General features: G+C 41.2%; 1 protein-coding gene across 1 annotated transcript in view; it reads right to left on the bottom strand.

Annotated features, from left to right (window-relative positions):
- Positions 1 to 27,578, bottom strand: part of ppil4 (peptidylprolyl isomerase (cyclophilin)-like 4) — a 67,180-nt gene that overhangs the window by 19,247 nt on the left and 20,355 nt on the right. The window contains exons 3-7 of the mRNA XM_063039979.1: positions 26,535 to 26,599; positions 22,034 to 22,151; positions 15,285 to 15,427; positions 9,247 to 9,343; positions 2,437 to 2,553 (exon numbers count right to left, since the gene is read on the bottom strand). Of these exons, the coding sequence (XP_062896049.1) occupies positions 2,437 to 2,553; positions 9,247 to 9,343; positions 15,285 to 15,427; positions 22,034 to 22,151; positions 26,535 to 26,599 (540 nt within the window). The remainder of the gene's footprint in view (positions 1 to 2,436; positions 2,554 to 9,246; positions 9,344 to 15,284; positions 15,428 to 22,033; positions 22,152 to 26,534; positions 26,600 to 27,578) is intronic.

Below are 27,578 nucleotides of genomic sequence, written 5' to 3'. Positions count from 1 at the left end.
CCAGCCGTTTGCAAGATGAGTTCTATGGTATCGGAAAAGCCTAAAAGAGCTCGTAAGGGTGCTACACTTAGCGTAAAACTAGACATAATTAAGCGTTTTGATCGTGGTGAACGAAGCAAGGACAAAGTGAGTTTGGCTTGTGGAAGTTGACGAAGATGATGTTGAAGAGGTTTTGGCATCCCATGACCAAGATCTGATAGATGAAGAGCTGATGCAATTGGAAGAAAAAAGGATAACAATCGAAACCAAATACAATAGCGAACTGAACGTGAAGCAACTGCGTGAGATTTTCACTGCAATGATAAAGTACGACTTTAATTTTGAAAAGGTAGGGTACGTCGGTTTAGGGGATATTTGCAGGATGGTTTGAGTCCTTACAAAGAACTGTGTGATAGAAAAATGCGCAAGGCTCAGCAGTCAAGCAAGCCTTCCACATCAGCCACAGCAGACGACGAACCTTGACCTTCGACATCGAGGCGGGCAGAGATAGAAGATGACCTGCCTGCCCTAATGGAAACAGACGATGACGAGATGACACCCCAGTGTCCCACCACCCCAACTCCCAGGCCACGGACAGATACCGATTCGAGAATGCAGCAGTAGCCGGGAGGTACACAGCACATCTTTAAGAAAAAAGCAGAAATAAACATGCTAATTAATTAGGTGCTGCCCGACACGTAATTGTCGGCCCAGATCAGAGATGACACAATCAGAAATTGGCACTGATCTGGGCCGACAATTACGTGCCAGGCGGCACCTAATTAATTAGCATGTTTGTTTCGGCTTTTTTCTTAAAGATGTGCTGTGTGCCTCCTGGCTACCGCTGCACCCCTGCACGCTTCGCGGCAATGTATCGCTCAGCGGCCTGGAGGGTAGGGGTCACTACACCAGCCCAGCCTGCGACGACTCAGTCTAACACACCATCAGTGTGCTCAGCGCTGAACCAATTCCGGTAAGTGATACTACACTGTACATACATTATTTCTACTTTTATATAGGCTGTGTATTTTTACGTGTTATTTGGTATGATTTGGCAGCTTCATAGCTTAGAGGTTACTGGAGAGCGCTTGCACTGTGTTTTTGCCAACAGCGCTTGCGTGAGATTTTCTGCTGACGGCGCTTGTGTGAGATTTTCGGTACGGAGAACAGTGCAGTAATGATTGTGAAAAAGTATTTCTACTTTATATCGGCTCTGTATTTATCATATCATTCCTGCTTTTACTATATGTTACTGTTGTTTTAGGTCTTGTGTGTTATTTGGCATGATTTGGTAGGTTATTTTTGGGTCTGCGAACGGTCACAAAATTTTCCCATATAAATAAATGGGAATTGCTTCTTCGCTTTACCACATTTCGGCTTACGAACCGTTTCATAGGAACCCTCTACCGTCGGATGGCAGGGGGAACCTGTATGTCATTCCTTAGACCATCGCCATAAATGATCAAAATCTCTTTGCATTTCATTGCAACCTTCTTCACTATCAACAAAATCCCCAAATTTAGTAACAACAGCACACTTGCTAAACATGCCACATACATTCACATCCAAATTATTTATATAAATAATGAAACCAGAGGTCCCATCACTGACCTCCTGAGGCACCCCCCTAGTCACAGGCCTCCAGTCAGAGAGACAACTTCAACCAGCACCTTCTGCTTCCAATCAGCAAGCTAATTTAGAATCCACCTCACTAGCTCCTCTGAATTCCATATAGTATAAACTTCCAGATCGGACTACTACACAGGACTTTGTCAAAGGGCCTTACAATGGATAACACGCACTGCTCTACCTTTATCTATCCCTTTAGTTAGCTCTTCAAAAAACTCAAAGATTCATCAGACATGATCTCCCAAGCACAAAACCATGCTGACTACTCCTGATCAGGCCTTGCCCATCCAAGTAACTTGCTTTTTTTTCCCCGTTTGTATTGGACTGACCATTTCTACCTGGCATTCAATTTTTCCTTTTTTAATTCCATTTGTATATTCTAGGTTTCTGGACATATCCCTGTAGGTCAAACTATAAATTACCTAGACTTCATAACACTAGCAAAACATCACACAAATTATACAGCTTAACTGCCCGTTTAATAGTTATATTACTTCACTCTAACACAGGAATTCCTTTTTCTCCACCACAGCCCACATTTTTAATCTGTACTTTATGCTGTTAAATTTAACATTAAAGTTGTTCAACTACACAGATATAATTTTTTCCACAGATCTCACTGTACTTTGGTCAGAGCTGTAAGATTACACAACCATTGAATAGAACACAATCCTATGGGATAAGGTTTCTCCAACTTACTCTGAAGCATTGAAAACACTGGGATAAATAATTTCTCTTCATATGTGCAAACTAGGACACATGAAATGGACTGTTTACATTCGATGTACTTCCAACAACATTTTAATGCCTTTTAAAGAGCTTACTTACCATTTCTAGCAGAATGGCCCGTGTATTTGCTTCTTTCTCTGCCAACACTTCTTCAATTTCCTCTGCAGTTTTTCCCTTGGTATCATCTATTTCTTCATCAGCTCCTATTCTGCCACTCTAAATGAAAACATGAATGATGTCATGATCAAGAACTGTAATTACACTGCTGCATTTACCGGGTATAATAGGATTTAGTGCTAATGCCCTGTCATTATGTAGTGTCACTCACTTCATTTTCAGAGTATGTTTGTTTCACTGTCATTACACCATTTTATTAGTTGCAATCTGACTAGACCACATTCAGTGACTTGCTTTAGTTTAGTGGATTTTATTGGCAATTTGTTCATTTTGCTTATTGCTGGCCAATATTCAACTGACAGATTAACATGTCTCTCATCTTTAGTTCGTCTTAACCATTCACAATGCCCAATGATGTTTCTGGCACTTTGTAGTTCTACTCATTGTCTGCATTAAATTTCAACAACCACTCAGCTGTCTACTTAGATTTTTCTTTCTTTTGCAAATCTGATTCCTTATTACAATTTAATTATACCCCTCATGATTCTGCATCATTTATGAGTACAAATAATCTGTAATCTTAAAGATAACTAAACAAATCAAGAACTGAGAAAACACAAAGTTAAGTGAACAGGTCCTGGAAATTCCATAAGGCATTGTTAAAATCGATGACCTCTCTGTTGAAGGTAGCTGGTTAATTTTCAATGTTCCCCTATCAAGGGTATTTCACTGCCAGAACCTGGGTCTTGTTCTGATCTTCATGTGGCAAAATTACTTTTTTTTTCTTGTGGAAAGGCAAAGATCCCTTGTCAGGTCAGATCAGTTATTCCATCTTTTATGGAAAAAAATCATAGTTCTTTTCCAAGCAACTTCAGAATACTTCAGTTTCCACTACCATTCTTTATTTCTATTTAAACTGTAGTTGTTTCAATCATAGAGACTTTAATCAGTGCTCCAAAAAGTGGCAGAGATAAAATTCCAATGACTATGGATGAATGCTGATTAAAGAGCTTAGTGTAAAATACTCATTCTATAATGAGGAACAAACAGAGCAAACCTGCTCTGTGAAATAAAGGTTAGGAGATTATATCTCTGTACAAGCAGATTGAGCTTTTCAGGAGTAGTAGAAATAGTTCTTCAATCAGCTGGCACCTAAAAGGAGATCATTCAAATAATCCGTGGAAAAGATACTTCAGTGAGCTAATGTGATGCTAAAAGCAATTATTAGGTTTTACATTAATGTAAATAGTTCATAATTTTATTTAAAATAGTATTTTGGACAGAGTAAGAAGAACTTAAAATATAAAGCATGGTATATGTAACCTGAGATGACTATGAGCGACGGCCATGGACGCTAAGTTTCCAAAACTCTCGCTGTAGGTGGGGATCTGAGGAAGAATTTTCTAACATCTTATGCATCATAACTAATTAACTACCATAATTAAATCAATACCTGTGTTACTGTTGTACCAGGTGACTACTAGGAGAATAGAAATGCTAAATGAACCATTGCCCATTTCTCAAGCAATTGCTACATCTCTAAGTGTGAGAATTCTGTAAATTAAAAATAGGATTGGCCACTTTCAAGTTACTTCATCCTAACTTATTCACGTTTTAAACAACTCCAAGGTAGTTACCAAAAGCTAAAAAAACAACCTGGAGACACCACAAAACCCTGGACACTAGACATAGGAGCAGAATTAGGCCATTTTGCCCATCAAGTCTGCTCCACCATTCAATCATGGCTGATTTATTTTCCCTCTCAACCTCATTCACTTGCCTTTTCCCAATAACCTTTGATGACCATACTAATCAAGAACCTCTACTTTAAATATAGTTTAAGATGCCACTGGTAATGCCCAGCAACTACTTATTGGCGGCAAAGAAAAACTACTAAAACAAGAAAACTTCTTATAAATAACACTTTATTAATAACAATCAACACTATCAACGGAGAGATGAGCAGTGGCACAAGTGAGAAATAGTCGAGGAAAGCAGAGGTGGAGGCACAGGGAAGGCCTAGTCAAGGCAAGTGAAGGCAGACACAGGGTCAAAGCAAAGTCAAGGCAGAATCGTAGCATCCCCAAGAACGAGGTAGGTCCCAATGTCCGATCAATTTAAGCATTAGGTCGAACTGGAAAGCCCAGATATGGGTTGAATCATGGCAGCGGGGTTCAGGCCCTGAAGCAGTCAAAACAAGGGACGACCCATTTAAGCGCTGGGCTAGATTTAAAAGGTCAGGGCGTTGGGACCAGAGGCAAGACAAGGGCTGGTTCTGCTCCCTGCCCCATGACATTTACTCAGCTCCATATTGAACTGAGGTTATGACCTACTCCCACTGCAGTGATGTCTCGCAACTTTTACTCAGCTTTATGATGAACTGAGGCTGTGGTCTGCTCCAGCTGCAGTAATGCCTGGCTTCATGTCTTTCGTAAAACTTCAGTTCTAAAGCTATTTGCTAACTTATATTGTTTGTACAATGTTTTTTTTTTCTCTCTCTGTGCATTGGGTGCTTGACAGTTTTATTTTAAAGGGTTCTTTTGCGGTTTCATTGTTTTATGACTGCCTGTAAGGAGACAGATCTCAAGGTTGTATAATGTATAGCAACACTCACAATATGCTGGAGGAGCTCAGCAGGTTAGGCAGCATCTATGGAAAAGAGTACAGTCAACATTTCGGGCTGAGACCCTTCTTCAGGACTGAGAAGGAAGGCAGAAGATGCCAGAATAGAAAGGTGGCAGGAGGGGAAATAGGCTAGCTGGAAGATGATATGTGAAGCCATGTTGGGGGGGTGGGGGTGGGGGACAGAGTCAAGGGCTGGAGGAGAAAGAATCTGATAGGAGGAGAGTGGACAATAGGAGAAAGGGTTGAAGGAGGGGACTCAGAGGGAAGTAATAGGCAGGTAAGAAGTGAAAGGTCAGAGTGGGGAATAGAGGAAGGAGGGGAGCAGAAACTGATATTCATGCCATCAGGTTGGAGGGCACCCACACGGAATACAAGGTGTTGCTCCTCCACCCTAAGGGTGGCCTCATCTTAGCACAAGAGGGCCCCATCATGAAGGCCTCAGAGCCCTCTGCTTCTTTCTTGACAAAAGACCCAACCAATCCCTCTCCACCACCACCCTCCTCCGTCTGGCAGAACTGGTACTCACCCTAAACAAATTTTCCTTCAGCTCCTCCCACTTCTTCCAAACCTGGGCAGTGGCCATAGGCACTCGCATGGGCCCAAGCTTTGCATGCCTCTTTCGGCTATTTAGAACAGTCTATATTCAAAGCCTTCCCCCGTTATACTCCCCAATTCTTCCTCCACTATACTGATGACTGCATTGGCACTGCTTCATGCACACATGCTGAACTAGTCAATTTTATCAACTTTGCTTCTAACTTCCAGCATGCCCTTAAATTCAATTGGTCCATCTCTGACACCTCTCTCCCCTTTCTTGATCTCTCTGCTTCCACCTCTGGAGACAAATTATCAACCGAAATCTTTTATAAACCTACTGATTCCTATGGTTATCTTGACTATACTTCTATACTTCTTGACTATACTATCTCCCGTAAAAATGCTATACCCTTTTCTCACTTTCTTTGCCACTGCAGCGTTTGTTCCCAGGATGTGATTTTCCATTCCAGGACATGAGAGAGATCCTCCTCCTTTAAAGAATGGGGTTTCCCTCCCTCTACTATTGATGGTATCCTCACCCACATCTCCTCCATTTCCAGTACATCTGCACTTACCCCAACTTCTCACCATTGTAAAAGTGATAAGAGCCTCTCTTGTCCTTGCTACCACCCCATCAGCCTCCGCATCCAGCACATCCTCTGCAACTTCCACCATCTCCAAAGGGATCCTACCACTAAGCACATCTTTACCCATCTCTGCTTTCCACGGGGATCACTCCCTCTGCAATTCCCTTGTCCATTCACCCCTTTCCACTAATCTCCCTCAAAGCACTTATCCCTGCAAGTGGCCTAATCGCTACACTTGCCCATACAACTCCTCCCTCACCTTCATTCAGGGCCCCAAACATTTGTTCCAGATGAGGCAACACTTCACCTGCGAATCTGCAGGAATCGCCTACTGAGTCTGGTGCTCCCAATGTGGCCTCCTCTACATTGATGAGACCCGTCGTAAATTGGGGGATGACCGCTTCACTGAGCACCTCTACACCATCTGCCATAAGCAGGACTTCCTGGTGGCTAAGCATTTTAATTCCGATGTGTGCCAAGACGAGGACACCCTCAGGGTAGAGAACACCTTATATTCTGTCTAGGTACCCTCCAACCTGCTGGCATGAATATCTATTTCTCCTTCCGGTGAACAAACTCACCTCCACCCCCCCATTCCCCTTTCTGACCTTTCACTTCTTCTCACCTACCTATGACTTCCCCCTGGTTCCCCTCCTCCTTCCCTTTCTCCTATTGTCCACTCTCCTGTCCTATCAGATTCTTTCTTCTCCAACCCTGGCCCTTTCCCACCCGCCTGGCTTCACCTATCACCTTCTAGCTAGCCTCTTTCCCATCCCCGCACCTTTTTATCCTGGTATCTTCTCCCATCCTTCTCAGTCCTAAAGAAGGGTCTCAGCCCAAAAACATCAACTGTTTACTCTTTTCCATAAATGCTGCCTGACATGCCGAGCTTCTCTTGCATTTTGTGTGTGTCGTTTGGATTTCCAACATCTGCAGACCTTCTCATGTTTGGGTATAATGTATACATACTTTGATAATAAAAGTATTTTGAACTTTGAAATATATCCAATGATTTTGTCTTCAGGGCCATCTGTCGCAATGAATTCCACTGATTCACCACTTTCCGGCTAAAGAAATTCATCATCAGGCTGTGCCCTCTAGTCCTACATCTTCTCCAGATCCCTATTTCTATTCCTGAATAAATTTATAATAGGCCAGACCATTCTGAAATCAGCCTGCTACCCACACTCATCACTTATGGTCTGCACCTGCCCACACATACGTTCTAAAAAATGTAGAGGGTGGCTGCGCAGACCACCACACCTAGAAAGGCAGATCAGGCAGTGGGCAGCATGGAAGATTCGGGTATTTCTGACAGCCTTTGACATCATGTTATTTAACAAAAGGTTTTTCAAAGTTTCTAGTATTAAAAATTCACTAGCTTTGAGTCAGCACATTTGGCAAGTACCAATATCACTTATTACACATGCTTTAAGAAGAATTTCAGAGTTGTATATTTTGATAATAAATGAACCTTTGAACTTTTAGAAAAGATTCAATTCCTCACAGCTACATTCAGAAGTTCCCAGCTGGTTCAAAAGGAGAACAATTATACTAGTGCACAAGAAGAGCAGCATGAGCTGCCTCAATGACTATTGTCCAGTAGCACTACTGTGATGAAATGCTTTGACAGGTTGGTCATGGCTAGAATCAACACCTGTCTCAGGAAGGACTTGGACCGACTGCAATTTGCCTATCGCCACAATAGGTCTACAGCAAATGCGATCTCAGTGACTCTCCACACAACCTTGGATCACATGGACAATGCAAATACCTATGTCAGGATGCCGTTTATCAACTATGAGCTTAGCACTTAACATCATCATTCCTACAGTCATGATCGCAAAGTTACTGAACCTAAGCCTCTGTGTCTCCCTCTGCAACTGGATCCTCGAATTCCTAACTGGAAAACCACTTTCTGTGCAGTTTGGAAATAACATCTCCACCTCACCGACAACCAACACTGGCACTCCACAGGGATGTATGCTTAGCCCACTGCTCTGCTCTCTTTACACCCATGACTGTGTAGCCAGGCTTTACTGATGTTCACCTGGTAATCACTTCCCATGACAGCTCAAGATCTAATGCTAGGCATGTAAATGACATGGCCCACCCATCACTGCTGACAAACTAACTAGGCATCGATGTTGGGATTTGGCCTGGGACAGTTTGGTCTGCTTATCCTCCCAGTGCATTTGGATGAGTTTACACACACTATAGGTGCTCTGAAATGTCTCCTGTGGGTAATACAGTTCTCAAAAGTATGCAGGAAGGTAGGATCACTGTTACCCAGTAGACAATGAGTTTTCTTCCAGAATGGCACTTTAAGGTTTTAACACCTCAACTGATCAGCATCTGATTTCTCCTGAAAGATGCTGCACTTCCTGAATGTGAGCAACAAAGCTATTATTATTTTTATTTTATTTAGAGATATAGCACGGAACAGGCCCTTCCAGTCCAACAAGCTGGACCCCCCAGCAACCCATCTATTTAACACTAGCCTAATCACAAGACAATTTACAATGACCAATTAACCTAACCATTACGTCTTTGAAATATGGGAGGAAACTGGAGCACCTGGACAAAACTCACGGGTTTTCGGGGAGAACATACAAACTCATTACTGACGGCACCAGAAATGAACTCCAAACTCTGAGCTGTAATAACATCGCGCTAACGCTACACTACCGTAAGCACTTAACTGCAGGGTTTCAGGATTTCAGTAAGGATATCATTTGCTATTTCTGAGGTAGGATATGACTTTTTAGACTTTTTATGGGTCAGAAACAAGGCTGGACTGAATAGGCGTCTGTGAGGTGGAGTTATGTGAGCTCATGTCAACTACAGAGGACATCAGTTCTCCAGTTAAAAACATCAGATAATTTTGTATTACATGCACAAATGCAAAAGAAATTAATATAACATGTGATTTCCAGATGTCTCCATTCCTGAGTCTTAAAGAAAAGTTAAAGTCAACGCACAAACAAAATCAAGAACAAAAATCTTACCTGAAGATGTGGGAAATAATTAAGTTAATACTCACATCAAGCTGTTCTTTGGTGGGCTCTGGTGAGCAATCTGGAATTTGTAAATCTTGAGGGTCATCAAATGGATCTTCCAGTATTACTGTATGGGTTATCCTAATATAAAATAGCAAATAACTTATGTAATGAACTCCATTAAATGAATGGGAATCAAGAATCTATTCTAAAACAAACTATTCATCGCATAGTAACACTCATTGCTTTTTATGATAGTAAAATGGTTTACAGAAAATAATTTTATGTCTTCAAGACAACAGGTTGAATCAAAGCAGGAAGTAGCTGAAGACTAATATAACTAAATGACAAATGCTTCACAAAACTGTCTATATCTTGTTTTAGAACGGAAAGATTTATTTTCAATAAAATTCAAATAATCAATGTATGATGTTTCAACAAGTGATTAGCCTGGCCTTTAATTCTCTCAAGTGCCCACAGTTTGGAAAAAGAGCCCTGACCAGTGGATTCGGGTTAATTGGGCCATCAGTTAATCAGTGCAGCTGCTAATTTGGAACAACTCTGAAAGAAAAAAAACTAATTGAGAAAATAACCAGGATTCCCTCTGCTTATTTGGGACACTATGAAATATAACTGGGACAGGAGTCAGTAACCAGTTTCTTTCTTTTCTTTTTCAGTTTCTTGCCTGCGTGCGTGCCAGTCTGTGCGTGTGTGTGTCCATGATAATGTCTTTTTCATGGCTTTTACAAGGCGGGGGAAGAGGGGAGAGGAGGAAGGAAGAGAGAGAGAGAGATAGAGAGAGATAGAGAGAGAGAGATAGAGAGAGATAGAGAGAGATAGAGAGAGATAGAGAGAGATAGAGAGAGATAGAGAGAGATAGAGAGAGATAGAGAGAGATAGAGAGAGATAGAGAGAGATAGAGAGAGAGAGAGAGAGAGAGAGAGAGAGAGAGAGAGAGAGAGAGATAGAGAGATAGATAGAGAGATAGAGAGATAGAGAGAGAGAGAGAGAGATGGATGGATGGCACCCCACTCCTCACAGAGACATTTTCGCAGTATTTTCTCCTTATTTTACAAGGTTGAGTTGCGATCTCGACACTCAACCGGGCACGGATGGAAAGCATACTCGGGAGCAGACCCGACTGGTTTCAAACCCGGGAACCTTCACTTCCGGGTCCGGCGCCGATGTCATTGCTCCACCAGCCGGCCCATCAACCAGTTTCTAACTAGTGTCGGTCATATGCACTTGTGTGGCCATTAGTTACTACACCTCACTTAGAGTGAACAGTTTTTAAATAGCGCCAGTTGCATATTTATATCCATTTGGGCCAATTCAAAAAGTAGAGATTATTGATCATTTTGTTTTTATTTTGACTTCAAAAAATTGCCAAAGAAGAAGGGTCAACTGTTTACAGGCAGAACTCTTAACAGATATATGTACAAATGAAAAGTGGGAGTGTTTGAGGAAGGAAGTAATTTAATGGAAGAATCAGACATTCCCATGAAGTGTTAAAAAGCTCTCCTTGATTAATTGAACAATTTTGGTCAGAGAAGAAGTGAGAGGTAATACATAACTAATGAAATACAAATACTAGTAAAGATCCTAAAGACTTGTTTGAGACTTCTCTCCTCACAAGCAGCCACAAAACAAAGAAATCCAATCCAAACCTTTAAAAAAAGACTTAAAACACCCAAAGTGCAGGAAAAAAACAAATCATGCAAACAATAAAAGTAAGCAAATAACATTTTGAACTGAAGTTCACAGAAGTGAGTCTACAGCCATGAAGCCAGTCTTCACTCAGCCAGTCCAGGAGCCTGTTAGTTGCAGGGCACAGCCTACATTCAGTACATAAACGAGTAAACTTTGCCGAGCTGCGAGCTCAACAACAATGTCCTGCCCTCTGGCCCTGACACCCTTACCCTGACCTTTTCAATCTGGCCCAGTGCTTAAATCAGCCAAACCTTGGGTTGTTCCTTGCCTGCCGCATCAAATTGCCTCCAAGTCTGCTCCGGCAATGGCCAAACATTGCCTCATTCCCTGCTCTCAGGACTGAGCCGCGCTGCCTCAATTCGGCCTGTAACTGCCACTCTGCAACCATCCTGCACCTTGAGACTTCAGTTCACACTGCAAAAATGCCAGGTCGTACAGGCAGTTCAAAAGCTCAACTTTGAAAGGCAAGTCACAGGCTACTGATTGCAGTGACAGTATCCAAGAAAAAGTGTGATTAACACAGTAATTTATAGTCTTGTTTGTTTTGTATGTTACCAACAAATTATCGCTGTGCTTCACTGGAGCCCTTTTAAGACATCTACTATTAAAATAAGTTAGCGAATGAGCGGAGCATTTCCACTGAGAATGTTCCAATGTTTTTAATAAAATATCCAAGTCATTCCTACTTGAGGGATTGTATTTGTTTAGATCCCGAGTTCGAATCCAGCCAGCTCCCTTGCACGCTTTCCATTCATTCCACATTTGTATTCGTCCTAAGTAAAGACCAACTATCTCAACTTCGGTCTCATATCTTCCAGTCCTGAAGTTGTAGGGCACTGAAATAGGTTCTTTGGCTCACCATGTCTATGTCAACATTTTTGCCCATTAGCAGCAATGCTATTTGTCCATATTAAGTCCACATTCTTCTATTCCTTGACTATTCAAGTGTCTAAATGTCTCTTAAACAGAGTGACTGCAACCCTAGCAGTGAGTTTCACTACCAACCACAGACTGCATACAAAAACCATCTCCTTAAATCTCCTTTAAAACTCCTTCCTCAATTTAAACATATGCCCTCTTGTTTTTGATACTGCTACCATAGAAAAAAGATTCCATCCATCCTATCTACGCCTCTAGTTATATACACTGCTATCAGGTCACCCCCTCAGGCCCCTTTGCTCCTGGAAAAGCTAGCACAGCCCATCCAATCCAGATAACAACCTCAGGAATTGTTTCTTGCTTCTCTCCAACACAACCACATCCTTCCTATTATGTAGTGCAATGCAAGCAGTATTGTAAGTATTGTAGGAAAGGCAGATGAGCTCAGTGCATGCATCAACACATGGAATTATGATGTTGTAGCAATTGGTGAGACTTGGCTGCAGGAGGGCAGCACTGGCAGCTCGACATTCCAGGATTCCGTTGTTCTAGATGCAATAGAGCAGGAGAGATTAAAGGGGAAGGGGTGGCATTACTAGTCAGATAAAATGTCACAGGAGTGCTGAGTCAGGACTGACTGGAGAATTTGTCTAGTGAGGTTTTGTGGGTAGAACTGAGGAATAAGAAAGCTTTAACTACCTCAACAGGACTATGTTATAGACCACCCAACAGTCTGTGGGATTTAGAGGAACAAATTTGTTGAGAGATTGCAGACGGTTGCAAGAAACATAAGGTTGTTATTGTAGATGATTTTAACTTTCCACATATTGACTGGGACTCCTATACTATAAAAGGATTAGATTGGATAGTGTTTGTCAAATGTGTTCAGAAAAGTTTCCTTAATCAGTACATAGAAATCCCAACGCAATTGTGTATGATTCTTAATCCCCAATTAAGGAATGAGAAGGCAGGTGATAGAAATTTTGCGTATGGGGAAAATTTTGCACCTAGTGATCATAATGCCATTAGTTTCAAGGTAATTATGAAAAAAAATAGGTCTGATTCCCGGCTTGAGATTCTAAATAGAAAAAGGCCAATTTTAATGATATCAGAAAGGATCTCGCAAACATGGATTGGGGCAGGCTGTTTTCTGGCAAAGATGTACTTGGTAAGAGGAAGGTCTTCAAATGTGAAATTTTGAGAGTACAAACCTTGTATGTGCCTGTCAGAATAAAAGGTAAAGATAGCAAGGTGAAGGAGAATCCTAAGGGATTCTAAAGGTATGTTAAGAGCAAAAGGATTGCAAAGGACAAAATTGGTCCTCTGGAAGATCAGAATGGTAATCCATGCATGGAGCCAAAAGAGATGGGCGGAGATCTTAAATGGATTTTTTTGCATCTGTATTTACTCAGGAGATGGACACACATTCTACAGAAGCGAGGCAAAGCAGCAGCGATGTCATAGACCCTATACAGACTAGAGGAGGTGTTTGCTGTCCTGAGGCAAATTAAGGTGGATAGGTCATCGGGGCTGACAAGGTGTTCCCTCGGACCCTGTGGGAGGCAAGTGCAGAAATTGCAGAGGCCCAAGTCGAGATATTTAAATCATCCCTAACGACAGGTGAAGTACTGGAGGATTGGAGGATAGCTAATGTTGGTCCTCTGATTAAGCAAGGCTCTAAAAATAAACCAGGAAATTATAGGCCGATCAGCCTGACGTAGGTAGTGGGAAAGTTATTGCAAGGTATTCTAAGGATTGGATTGATGAGCATTTGGATAGACAAGACCTGATTAGGGATAGTTAGCATGGCTTTGTGCATAGTAGATCACACCTAACCAACCTTATAGAGTTTTTTTGAGGAAGTTACCAGGAAAGCAAAGCAGTAGATGTTGTCTACATGGAGTTCAGCAAGCAATCTGACAAGGTCCCACATGGGAGGTTGGTCAGGAAGGTTCAGTTGTTTGGCAGTCAAACTGAGATAGTAAATTGCATTACACATTGGCTTTGTGGGAGAAACTAGAGAGTGGTAATAGATGGTTGCCTCTGACTGGAGGCCTGTGATTAATGGAGTGCCACATGGATCAGTGCTGGGTCCGTTGTTGTTTGTCATCTGTATCAACAATCTGGATGATAATGTGGTTAACTAGTCCAGCAAATTTACAAGTGACACCAATATTACGGTGTAATGGACAGTGAAGACGGCCATCAGAGCTTGCAGCAAGATCTGGACCGGCTGGAAAAAACTAACTGAAAATTGAACAATGCAGACAAATGCAGGGTTTTGCACTTCAGAAGGTCTAACCAGTGAACAGTAGGGCACTGAGGAGTACAGTAAAGCAAAGGGATCTGGAAATACATGTCCATAATTCGTTGAAAGTGGCGTCACAGGTAGATAGGGTCGTTAAGAAAGCGACTGAATACAGGAAACGGGAAGTTGTAGAAGACATTGTTGAGGCCTAATTTGGATAATTGTGTGTAGTTTTGGTCATCTACCTACAGAAAAGATGTAAATAAGAGAACAGAGAAAATTAACAAGGATGTTGTCAGGACTTGAGAACCTGAATTATAAGAAAAGACTGAATAGATTAGGACTTTATCAAAGCTCCTTTCAATCTTCTACATTCCAAGGAATAGAGGTATACAAAATTATGAGGCGTATAGACAGGATAAATGTAAGCAGGTTTTTTCTACTGAGATTGAGTGGGACTAAGGGCTAAGGGTGAAAGCTAAAATGTTTAAGGGGAACATGAGGAAAAACTTCTTCACTCATGAGAGTGGAATGAGCTGCCAACGTAAGTGGTGCACGTCAGCTTCATTTCAACATTGAGGGCCATGGTCCAGGTGCAGGTTGATGGGACCAAGCAGTTTAAATGGTTTAGCACAGACTAGATGGGCCGAATAGCCAGTTTCTGTGCTGTACTTTTCTATTTCTACGACTAGAACTGCATGCTTCAAGTATTAACTATATTTTGAAAAGTTACAACACAACATCCAACTTTACATTCTATAGCTCAACCTAAGAAGTCACTTAAGTCATAAACCATCTTCACCATCCTATTCCGCCTATGTTGTCATTTTCATGGAACAGTGAACTTGAACCCCCTTTTCTGTTCATCAATGTTCCTTAGCATCTTACCCTTTACCGTACATGTCCTAGCCTATTTAACTTCTCGAAATACATCACTTCACACTTGTCAAGATTAAATTCCATTTGCCAGCTCTCCGCCCAACTTTCCATCTGATCAATATTCTGCATTCTTCAGAATTAAAACCACAGAGAACAAATAGCATAGAAAGAAACTTTAGAAATCAAAAAAACAAAAACAAAATCATCTTCTTTTTAAAAAAAAGTTAAAGCAAATGCTACAAATAACCATTAACTAGATTAATATCATTACATTCATGCATTTTGGTAACATTATCTTTCATACCCAAAAGCTGTGGCATTTGTCAATTTCCATTTTTTTAAATTTGATAACTTTGCTACACAAACCTAATATCTTGATATGGACAGAAATCTTTGTCGACAAATGCTTCACTGATCTTCATTAGAACATCCATGCCTTCAGTCACCTCACCAAACACCGTATGTACACCATTGAGGTAATCCAAATTTTCTCCCACAGTAATTAAGAACTAGGTAAACAGAAGAGAGAGGATCAAAACAAGAAGATGAAAAACTGCAAGTAAAAATTAGTTAACTGGAAAAGTGAAATAACTCAACCAGCAGATTAATTTCATTCTAAGTTTAACTAGTTCTCAGAAAGATAAATAATAAAAATACAAACATGGAGCAACTTTACCTTTCGAGTCTACTCTGCCATTCATCAAGACCATAGATGACCTTCAATCTCCATGAAGGAAAATGTTGCGATCTCCACATCTCTTTATTTCTTGAACACTTAAAAATCCACCAATCCTTGTTTGAATATATGCAATGAATTAATCTCTGCAGCCCTCCAAGTTGAGAATTCCAAAGATTCGCCACCCTTGGAAGTAAATTTTTCCTCATCTCAGAACTAAACATACTATCCATTATTCCGAGATGGTAAACTCTAATGTTTTATACTCCTCAAATGGGAGAGATATCTGCCCTGCATTCACTCAACTGAGCCGTGCAGGAAATTATCACCTCTCATTCTCAACAGGTTTCCAACTCGATACATAATAGGCACTGAGCAATATTTTGCAACACACACAAAGTGCTGGAGGAACACAGGAGGTCAGGTAGCATCTGTGGTGAGGAATAAACAGTCAATGTTTTGAACCAAGACCCTTCCTCAGTTTCTGGTGAAGTTTTCTTTGAATTATCTGCTGCAACACTTCTCATGGGTAGAGAAAATGGAGTTGTGGCATGTCCATTTGGGTGAGGAAAGGAGCATGAACACAGTAAACAATTCTTATTTGTGAATGTGCATATATATTGTTTACTCAGAAGCGAAAAGAATTAATTTGATATTAAAAATGTGGTTTCATATAATGAAGATAATCTGCGATTCATTGAGGAAAAACTGGCAGTTTTTTAAGTTCACAGCAAATGTAACCTTCCTTTTCAAGGCTATTGACTAAGTACATGATTAATATGCAAACTCACAGCTATAATCATGTATGTATTTTATAAACCATTTTATAAACCCAATGCTGACTAAAAACTCAAAAGTAATAAATATCTCCAACTACATGGTGCCTAGAAAAAATGAGAAGCATCTTCATGAAACATGTAAAACCGTGACAGAATTTGAAAAGGCAAATGCTTTGAGGATGTTTTCCCTGATGGGGGAATGAATGAGAACTAAGGAAATAAGCTCTGGATAAAGGGATACCCATTTAAGATTAAGGCAAGAAAGAACTTTTCTCAGAAGGTTCTCTGTTTCAGAAAACTGTAGATGCCGAGTTATTAACTAAACTCCAAGTCAATAAAGATAAATTTTTGAACTATTGGGAAACTATCAAGAAAGTGAAGTTGTAATTAACGCTTGAATCAGCCATGATCTCATGGAACAGTCATTGTGCTGTTGCTTTTATTCTGCTGTGTTACTGTTATTTGTGTTGTTCTGCTGAATACTGTGGGCATGCTATGTTAGCACCAGAATATAGGATAACACTTGCAGGCTGCCCCAATACATCCTTAGGCTGTGTTGGTTGTTTACCCAAGCTATATATATGTGCCCAAGTCTTTTGGACAGTACTGTACATGTGATAAATATATGAATCTGAACAGAGTGCTAACTTGACGAACCACGTGACTAGCCCTGCCCCTATTTCTTGTGTTCTTATCTATGTCAATATCGTCTTCTTTTTCTCTCTATCTTGTACTCACTTAGCATTACTTTAAATGCTATTTCCTTTAATCAATCCTTCAGTTCATTGTTGCAAGTTCAACATTTTTCATCACTTCAATATAAAAAGGTTGTTCCCAACATCATTTTGTCTACCCATCAAAATCTTTCATAATCATAAAGAGCTCCACTAGGTCTATCTCCCATCAACTCCCAAGACCTCTGTCTTTGAAATGGTTCTTCCCAAGCTGGTGAATGCTTCCAGATAAGTACAAACTTTCAAATTTTGTACCACTATAGCAAATACTTGTTTCCATTAAATTCAGGGTCTCTGCTTTCTTCATTATCTGGAAATTGTGGTTTAAATGAGCTTTCAAACGTATCTTGATTGGCCGAGTAAATGAGCCAAGGAATGGCATATAGAGTTTAATTTAAAATCAAGAGTTAATGCATTCTGGAAAGTCAAATCCAGACAGGACTTTCACAGTGAAAGACAACACCCAGGAGAGTGTTGTAGATCAGAAGGACCTTGAAGTAGAAGTATGTGGTTCCCTGAAAGTAGAGTCAGATGTAGCAAGGCATGCTGTCCTTCATCAGTCAGGGCACCGAATATAAAAGTTAGGAGGTCATGGTGTGGTTGTAGACATCATTTGTGAAGCTGCACTTGGAGAACTGTGTTCAGGTTTGGTCGCCCTGCTCCAGAAAAGATGTTATAAAACTATAAAATGTGCAGAGAAGATTTACAAGAATGCTAACATGAGCATCTGCAGATTTCCTCGTGTTGTCAACTGTACCTCTTCCTATAGATGCTGCCTGGCCAGCAGCGTTCACCAGCAACTTTTATGTGTGTTGTTTACAAGGAAGCTGCCAAGATTTATGGGACTTAGTTACAGGGAGAAATTGGATAAGCTAAGACAGAATTCCTTAGATCCTAGAAACTGAGAGGTGATTTTATAGAGGTGTATAAAATCACAAGTGGCATAGATACTGTGAATGAACTAGAGGGCATATGCTTATGGTCAGAGGGGACAGATTTAATGAGAACTTGAGAGGCAACTTTTCTTTTTATACACAAAAACAAAGTGCTTATGTGGAATGAACTGCCAGAGGAAGTGATTGAAGCAGATACAATAATATCTTCTAAAGACAGCTGGACAGGTACATGGAATGGAAAGGTTTAGAAAGTTATGGGCATGGGCTAAACACTGACAAATAGGACCAGCTTGGATGGGGCACCTTGGTTGGCATGGACCATTTGGGCTGAAGGGCCTATTTCTGTACTGTGCAACTCTATGAACGCCAACTTTCCTAACCTCTATTCTCACTGTACATTTGCCATATTGTTTGCTAGCTAGAATTGTTTGTTAGTTTCAGTTTTGTTCTTATTTTCTTATTCCGCCAACAAGTGCCATTATTTGCTAGTGTGCCCACACCTCTCAGCGAGATATTTTTCTATTGAGGGAGGAGCTAAGAAAGATGGCTCCAGCAGTTTTTGTAGACCCGGGCGACTTCTTCCAGTTCACACACACAACAGTTTATTCTTTTCTTATGCCTTTCTTTTATTTTCAAGTTGGCAGGGTTCTCTTGGAGTCCGTAATTTACAGCTACGCTCAAACTAGAGTTCTCAGCAAGTGGTGGATTTTTGGACAGGTCTGGCGTTTCACTATCTCTAGGAGCAGCCTGGAAGACGTACACCTGCTGGAAGCAGCCCTGTAGAAGTCCTAGTTCCTTGCCAATTTCACCGACCAAAGCATCGCGAGACACTGAAACATCCAGACAGAGACACAGAGGTACGGAGAGACTGTCAGAGATACTGAAGATACTCTTGCAAAAACGCCATCCCCTTCTCGCAATTCCTCCGTCTCCGCCGCATCTGCTCTCAGGATGAGGCTTTTCATTCTAGGACGAGGGAGATGTCTTCATTTTTTAAAGAAAGGGGCTTCCCTTCCTCCACTATCAACTCTGCTCTTAAACGCATCTCCCCCATTACACGTACATCTGCTCTCACACCGTCCTCCCACCACCCCACTAGGAATAGGGTTCCCCTGGTCCTCACCTACCACCCCACCAGCCTCCGGATCCAACATATTATTCTCCGTAACTTCCGCCACCTCCAACGGGATCCCACCACTAAGCACATCTTTCCCTCCCCCCCCCTCTGCATTCCGCAGGGATCGCTCCCTACACAACTCCCTTGTCCATTCGTCCCCCCCATCCCTCCCCACTGATCTCCCTCCTGGCACTTATCCGTGTAAGCGGAACAAGTGCTACACATGCCCTTACACTTCCTCCCTTACCACCATTCAGGGCCCCAAACAGTCCTTCCAGGTGAGGCATCACTTCACCTGCGAGTCGACTGGGGTGATATACTGCGTCCGGTGCTCCCGATGTGGCCTTTTATATATTGGCGAGACCCGACGCAGACTGGGAGACCGCTTTGCTGAACATCTACGCTCTGTCCGCCAGAGAAAGCAGGATCTCCCAGTGGCCACACATTTTAATTCCACATCCCATTCCCATTCTGACATGTCTATCCACGGCCTCCTCTACTGTAAAGATGAAGCCACACTCAGGTTGGAGGAACAACACCTTATATTCCGTCTGGGTAGCCTCCAACCTGATGGCATGAACATCGACTTCTCTAACTTCCGCTAAGGCCTCACCTCCCCCTCGTACCCCATCTGTTACTCATTTTTATGCACACATTCTTTCTCTCACTCTCCTTTTTCTCCCTCTGTCCCTCTGAATACACCTCTTGCCCATCCTCTGGGTCACCCCCCCCGCTCCTTGTCTTTCTTCCCGGACCTCCTGTCCCATGATCCTCTCGTATCCCCTTTTGCCTATCACCTGTCCAGCTCTCGGCTCTATCCCTCCCCCTCCTGTCTTCTCCTATCATTTTGGATCTCCCCCTCCCCCTCCAACTTTCAAATCCCTTACTCACTCTTCCTTCAGTTAGTCCTGACGAAGGGTCTCGGCCTGAAACGTCGACTGCACCTCTTCCTACAGATGCTGCCTGGCCTGCTGCGTTCACCAGCAACTTTGATGTATGTTGCAGAGATACTGAAGTGCTGGGTTATGGATCCAGATCAAGGTCTCTTTGGGGGCTTTTGCTTTTGCTTGCATGGTGAGGTGGGGGGGGGAGCGTCAGTGTTTTTGAATCTTTTTTAAAAAATTGGCATTGGTTTTTGTAACTTGTCATGTTTTTTTTCCTAATTTTTTTGAAACCATCCTTTTTTCCTCAATGACAATTTTCCCCTCCAAATTTATTACTCTTTGTCTTACTTATGTTCTCCCAAGCTCTATTTTGAAATTAATTGCATCTAAAAGACTATTTTCTTTGTGTTTTCTTCTATTGAGGTATAGGAATAGTAGATATATGTACAATTTGCATGATGTAGTACTTAACTGTTACGCCACTGTATCCCTTAATTACTCATCTGGCAACAAGGGCACGTTACTAGAATAGCAGCCAGAGAGTGGTCTATTAATCCAGAGACATGATATTGAATTCCTCCAGCACACTTGCCCCATGGCAGCTGGAGAATTCTTCTTCCAGTTATTAAAATAGTTACTCTCAATAACAATAACCATGAAACAATGGATACATTTTAGAAATTCAGCTGGTTCTGCCTGGTCCTTCAATGAATGAAATATCCCTGCCTTATCTAGTCTGGCTCACTTTATGACTCTAGACCCACCAGTGTGAATGGCTCTTAAATACCTCCTTATGAGCAATTAAGGATGAACCATCAACATCAGGACTGACCTTAACATCTCTATCCCATGAACAAATAATTAAGAACAAAATTGTAGGCTTCAGTATCACAGAAAACTCCCAGTATAAAGCGCAGAATCAAATATCGCTGCAATGATTGTACGCTCTAGTATCAATTGTTTGGCAACAATAAAGTACAAACTATAAAGTACAAAGTATTTCCATCTCAAACAACAGGAATTCTGCAGATGCTGGAAATTCAAGCAACACACATCAAAGTTGCTGGTGAACGCAGCAGGCCAGGCAGCATCTGTAGGAAGAGGTGCAGTCGACGTTTCAGGACGAAGGGTCTTGGCCTAAAACGTCGACTGCACCTCTTCCTACAGATGCTGCCTGGCCTGCTGCGTTCACCAGCAACTTTTGTGTGTTGCAAGTATTTCCATCTACTTGCATTTTAATTTAATACTGTTCACATTTGATACTGGAACTATGAAGTGAGTTTTAAGAATCTACAACAAATACTGTTTTTCATCAATACAGTCAACTGGACATGAAAAGTATATTAATACTTATAATAAAAAATACATAAATAACGTGAACTTCATGAGAAAGAGAAGTAACATATAAATACATCTATTTATTATCTCTGTCATTTTTATGTATTGCTGTATATCTGATGGAAAGAAGCTACAGAAAATTGTTAGTCAGCTCCATCTTGGGTACTAGCCTCCGCAATATCCAAGACATTTTCGAGGCGCAGTGCCTCAGAAAGGCAACGTCTATTTTTAAGGACCCCCACCACCAGGACATACCCTCTTCTCATTGTTACCATCTTCCCTTCTGCCATTCGACTTTTAAATGGACATTGAACCCATGAACACTACCTGACTTTTTCTTTTATTCTTGTCTTTGCACTATTTTTAGTTTAACTGTTTAATATACATATTTACTGTAAATGACTTTTTTCCTATATTATCATGTATTGCATTGTACTGCTGCCACTAAGTTAATATATTTCACAACATATGCCAGTGATATTAAACCTTATTTGGATATAATGGGCAACTGGAAGAGCAACCAAAGAATACTTCAATATGCTAAATTTCATTTAAAATGAATTAGTTTCTCAATAAATAACATTCCTCAAATTTGCAAATGTATCAAAACTATCTGTTAAATCCTCAGCATTACAATACTAAATACCACAATGTAAACAACTGTGTTTAAATATTGGTATTATTGATCTACCTGAGAACCATGCTGATCATTACCATTATTCACCATGGATACTGTTCCCTTTTTCTTGTGTTTTATTCGGGGCACCTTTTCTGCCTCAAAATATCGGGCCTGATCTCCATACAGTTTGCTGTGGAATATGAAAAGCAAATGGTTTACTGAAACTATCAAATAATTTCACTGTACTTGTTAGTATTCAGGTAGTGTATCCCCAGGGTGTCCTGGAAAGAAATTATCAATATTTTGGAATAAGGAAATTAGGTAGAGTAGAAGAAAATTTTCCAATGGAGAACACACTTGGGTCCAAAAAGTCTCATGATTGAGAGTGAAGCCAGGTTAGTGTAGTGATGTTATTATTAATACTTTCGCTAGCAACATTAAACCCAGCTACATTCATGAAGCTTAAAACAAAAGGTATAACAATGGTCAGCAGAAAATGTTCAATGGAATGAAATAAAGAAATGCAATGATCAGCATCAAGAAACAAACACTGAATAAACAGCAAGCATCACAAATTATATTACTGAATTCCTGTTCCTAGGTTCAAGAAATTCAGTGTTCATCAGCCACCAAATTCTGCCTTGTTCTAACTGAAATAATGAGACACCCCACAATACAACGAAGTATTAGATTGACTGCGTAGCTGAGATAGGAAAGAATGCTACCATGTATCAAACTATGTTATCACTTAAATTTCTAAACCAATTACTGAAATGGTATGTACTTAATATCATGTCATTTATTAAGTTTCTAGTTAAAGACCCATATAATAATTTGTTCATAGATACAGTATAAATCAGGGGTCCCCAACCTTTTTCGCACTGCGGACCGGTTTCATATTGACAATATTCTTGCGGACCGGCCGACCAGGGGTGGGGGGGGGGCGCGGTTGCCAGCGGACAAGAGTAGCAGTCACATATGCTGGGTTTACCCCGAGAAAGACTACAATGTTTTTGCCGATTGTGTTGGGGGGGGGGGGTGTTAATCACGACCGGAATATAGATAATTAGCTAATATACTCAATTTGATTTCTAAAAGGGTTTATCTAACGAATTTAATATTAAACACACAGCGCTTATTTTCCTCGCATGAATATAGTGAGGTCAATTATCAGGGGAGGACAGGGGAGCTTGAAGTAAGTGTTGAACGAACTCCCAGTAGAAGTGGTAGAGGCAGGTTCGATATTATTATTTAAAGAAAAATTGGATAGGTATATGGACAGGAAAGGAATGGAATGTTTTGGGCTGAGTGCAGGTCGGTGGGACTAGGTGAGAGTAGCTTTCGGCACGGACTAGAAGGGCAGAGAAGGCTTGTTTCTGTGCTGTAATTGTTACATAGTTATATAAGTCAATAGCATCATAATATTTTAAGCATTTTTTGGATATTAAACACGCAGCACATATTTTCCCCATATGAACATATAAAATCATTGCAACACACCAATATTGCTGAATAAGTGGGAGCCCTGGGCTTGTTTTCCTGTAACAACACGGTCCCATCGAGGGGTGACGAAAGACAGCGATACTCGAACGGGGTTCCTTATGTCCAGTCTATTCCGCAATTTAGTTTTCGTTGCATTGATTGCAGAGATACGTTGGAAATGGAAGCAACATTTTCAGTGCTTTTGTGGCTATCTCAGGATATTCAGCCTTGACTTTGATCCATAATGCCAGCAGAGATGTTATGTCGAACGTGCTTTTCAGCCCGCCGTCATTTGCAATCTCGAGGAGTTGATCTTCTTCCCGCGCTGAAATGGATGACGCGCGGGTAATGACCTCGCATGCGTAATGGCTCAACAGTGGGCGTGACAGGAAATGAAGAAAGGTGCAGCTGACTCCTATCGCCAAATCATATCGTTTCCTCGCAGCCCGGTGGTTGGGGACCGCTGGTATAAATTGATGATGGGTGGTTAGTAAGTTTCCAGATGATGCAAAGATTGGTGATTTTGTGGATCGCACAGAAGATGGGCAAAGAATGCAACGGGATATAGACCAGTTCCAGATATGGGTGGAGAAATGGCAGATGGAGTTTAACCCGGCCCAATGTGAAGTGTTGCACCTTGGTAGGTCAAACGCAAAGAGACAGTACACTACTAACAGCAAGATCCTTAACAGTGTTGATGAGCAGAAGGATCTTGAGATCACAGTTTATAGCTCCCTTAAATGGCTACACAGATTGATAGGATGGTTAGGAAGGCATATGGCACACATGCATGACTGCATTAATTAAGGCACTGAGTTCAAAATTCAGGGAGTTATGCTACAGCTTTATAAAATTCTAGTTGGGCCACATCTGGAGTTTTGCATATAGTTCTGGTCACCCCATTATAGGAAGGATGTTGAGGACTTGAAGAGGGAGCTGGGAGATTTACCAGGATGTTGCCTGGATTAGACAGCATGTGCTATATTAAGAGGTTGGACAAACTTAGGTCATTTTTCCTGGAGCAGTGGATGCTGAGGGAAGATCTGATAAAGGGTTTTAAGAATATGATAGGCCGAGATACAGTAGACAGACAATATCTTTTTTCAAGGGTTGAAAAATCTAATACTAGGGGGCATACATTTAAGGTGGGGGGGGCAAGATTTTCTACACAGAGAGTGGTGGGTGCCTGGAATGCACTGCCTGGGTGGTGATAGAGACAGAAAAGTGAGAGAATTAAGAGATGTTTAGATAGGCACATGAATGTGAGGAAATGTATATGAATATTGTGTAGGCAGAAGAGACTTAGTTGACCATTTGATTACTAATTTCATTGGCTCAACACAACATTGTAGCCAAAGGGTCTGTTCCTGCTTTGTACTGATCTATGTTCTAAATTATTGAATTTTAAAGTATAAAGTATTTATAAATTCGCAGATCATCCTGCTTGTAAGATCTCAAGTAGCCATGAGACTGTGTAGAAGAGTGAGATAGACCAGTTGGCTGAATGTTGTCACAATAACCTCACACTCAATGTCAGCAAGACCAACGAATTGTTGACTTCAAAAAGGGGAAGTCAGAACATGCACCAGTCCTCAGAGAGGAATCACTGTTAGAAAGACTGAATAACTTGGCTATCAACATCTCTGACGATTTGCCTTGAGCTCAACACATTGAAGCAATCATAAAGACTATACTGGTGAGATACAGTGACATTTTGCAGACAACTAACAAAACAGTTAACCGTACTTTTTCTTGGATTACAATTATTGCAATCTGCAGCCTCTAATTTCCCTTTGGGAGTTGTGCTTTCGAACTATCTGTACAACCTGGCATTTTTGAGGCATCCTGAAGGATTCAGCGAACTGACTTTGGCCATTGCTAGAGCAGACCTGGGACCAGATTGAAACTTCAGGCTGGATTGAAGCAGTGGCGCAGTGGCCAAAGAGTGAAAAACAAACCAATGTTTAGCCAATTTAAGTGCTGAACCACAGTAAAATGATTAAGGTGTTGAGGCCAAGTAGTTCAATTCACTACTCAGTGAAACTTTACTCACCTGACTCTAGCTGAGGGCTGCAGCTGACTCCACGGTTGTGACTCACTTTCAGGGACTCTGCAGTTCATGTTCTGCGTATTATGTTTACTTTTTTATTGTTTGCATGATTTGTTCATTTTTCACATATTGGACATTTCACCATCTTTGTGGTGTGGGTTTTTCATGGATTCTATTGTGTTTCTTTGTTTTGTGGCTGTCTGCAAGATGAATCTCAAGGTTGTATATGCATACATACCTAGATAATAAAGGCACGTTGACTTTGAAAGAAGGCACACTAGCAGCTCTCCTTTGTTAGGAGTTTGAGATGTGATATGTCACGGAAGTCTTGCAAATTTCTACAGCTCTATAGTGGACAGCAGTCTGACTGATTGCTTCACAGTCTGGTATGGAGGCTCCAAAACACAAGATTGCAAGAGGCTGCAGACAGTTGTAAACTCAGCTACCTCCACTGGGTGCCACAGTAGCATAGTGATTAGTTTGGAGTTTCAAAGTTCAGAGGTCAATACCCTTCCTGTGAGCATGTGGGTTTCCTCCAGGTGCTCCAGTTTCCTCCCGCTTTCCAAAGGTTAATAAGTCATTGTAAATTGCCCTGTGATTAGGTTATGGTTAAATAAATGGGTTACTGGGTAATGTTGCATTTTGGGCCAGAAGGGCCTGTCCTGGACTATATCTGTAAACAACAAAAATGAAAAAAAAAATCACTGGTCCAACCCTCTCCTCCACATATTCAAGAGGGGGTGCCTCAAAAAAGCAGCTCCATCATTTGGGACCCTCACCATCTGGGACATGCCCTCTCCTCGTCAGTGAGGAAGACCATGAGCTTGAAAAGCCACACTCAATGATTCAGTAACAGAATCTTACCCTGGTTCATCAGATTTCTGAATGATCCATGAACATTATGCCATTACTCTTTTTTGCAATATTATTTACAGTAATTTTATATCTCTGCACTGTATTGCTGCTCACAGCAAATTTAATGTCACACAAGACAATAATAATGTAACTCATTCTCATTTAAAATACTTAAAAGGGACATACCAAAAGATAGATTCACCTCCACGACCACTTCCAGTTGGGTCACCGGTTTGTACAATGAAGCCTCTCTGTTACAAAACACACTAAATTAGATTTAATGATAAGCAAATCAAATATTCATGTTAAGATAAATATTTCGGAGTCAATTTCTGATAAAAATTGAACTGGAATATCAATTCATGCTTTTATGCTCAAAATTGAATTTTGAATTTCTATCAGTCTTGCCAAACTTTGTATTATCTTCAATTTCTTTGAGTTCAGTTCCTTTGCATATTTTGCTTTGTTCCAAGATGCAAAGGCAGTTGAACAGATATTGGTAGTGCTTACAATACATGCATATGAACTCAGTACAAGTGAGGAAGGGTGAGGGGAAGGGGATTGTACAAAGCAGAGGGCTTTAAGTCAGTATTTGATAGAAGAAAAATTCATTTAGACCACAAAACCATAAGACATAGGAGCAAAATTAGGCCATTCAGCTTATCGAATCTGCTCTGCCATTCCATCATAATTATTCCCCTCAACCCCATTTCCTGCCTTCTCCCCCCCCAACCTTTGATGCTCTAATCAAGAACCTATCATCCTCTGCTTTAAATATACCCAATAACTTTGCCTCCACAGCTGTCTGTGGCAATGAATTCCACAGATTCAGCACCATGTAGCTAAAGAAATTCCTCCTCATCTCTAAATGAACATCCCTCTATTCTGAGGCTGTGTCCTCCAGACAAAGAACTCCCCCGCTATAGAAAACATCTGCTGTCATCTTTTTCTGGAGCCTAAGAGTAGCAGGCAGTGAATGGAGGAAATGGAGTGGCATGGCAGTGCGGCAGTTAACGCATCACTTTACAGCACCACCAATCACCGATCGGAGTTGAGTTCCCACTGCTGTACGTTCTCCCTGTGACCATGTGGGGCTCCTCCAGGTGATCCAGTTTTCTCCACACATTCCAAAGATGTACAATTAGTGTTAGTAAGCTGTAGGCATGCTATATTAGCACTGGAAACATGACAAGACTTGCAGGCTGCCTAAAACAACCTCACTCATTTAAT

The sequence above is a fragment of the Mobula hypostoma genome, chromosome 2, assembly GCF_963921235.1.
Source record: "Mobula hypostoma chromosome 2, sMobHyp1.1, whole genome shotgun sequence".
Taxonomy (NCBI): Eukaryota; Metazoa; Chordata; class Chondrichthyes; order Myliobatiformes; family Myliobatidae; genus Mobula; species Mobula hypostoma.
The sequence above is the reverse complement of the archived record's forward strand: the minus strand, read 5'-3'. Positions and strand labels throughout refer to the sequence as shown.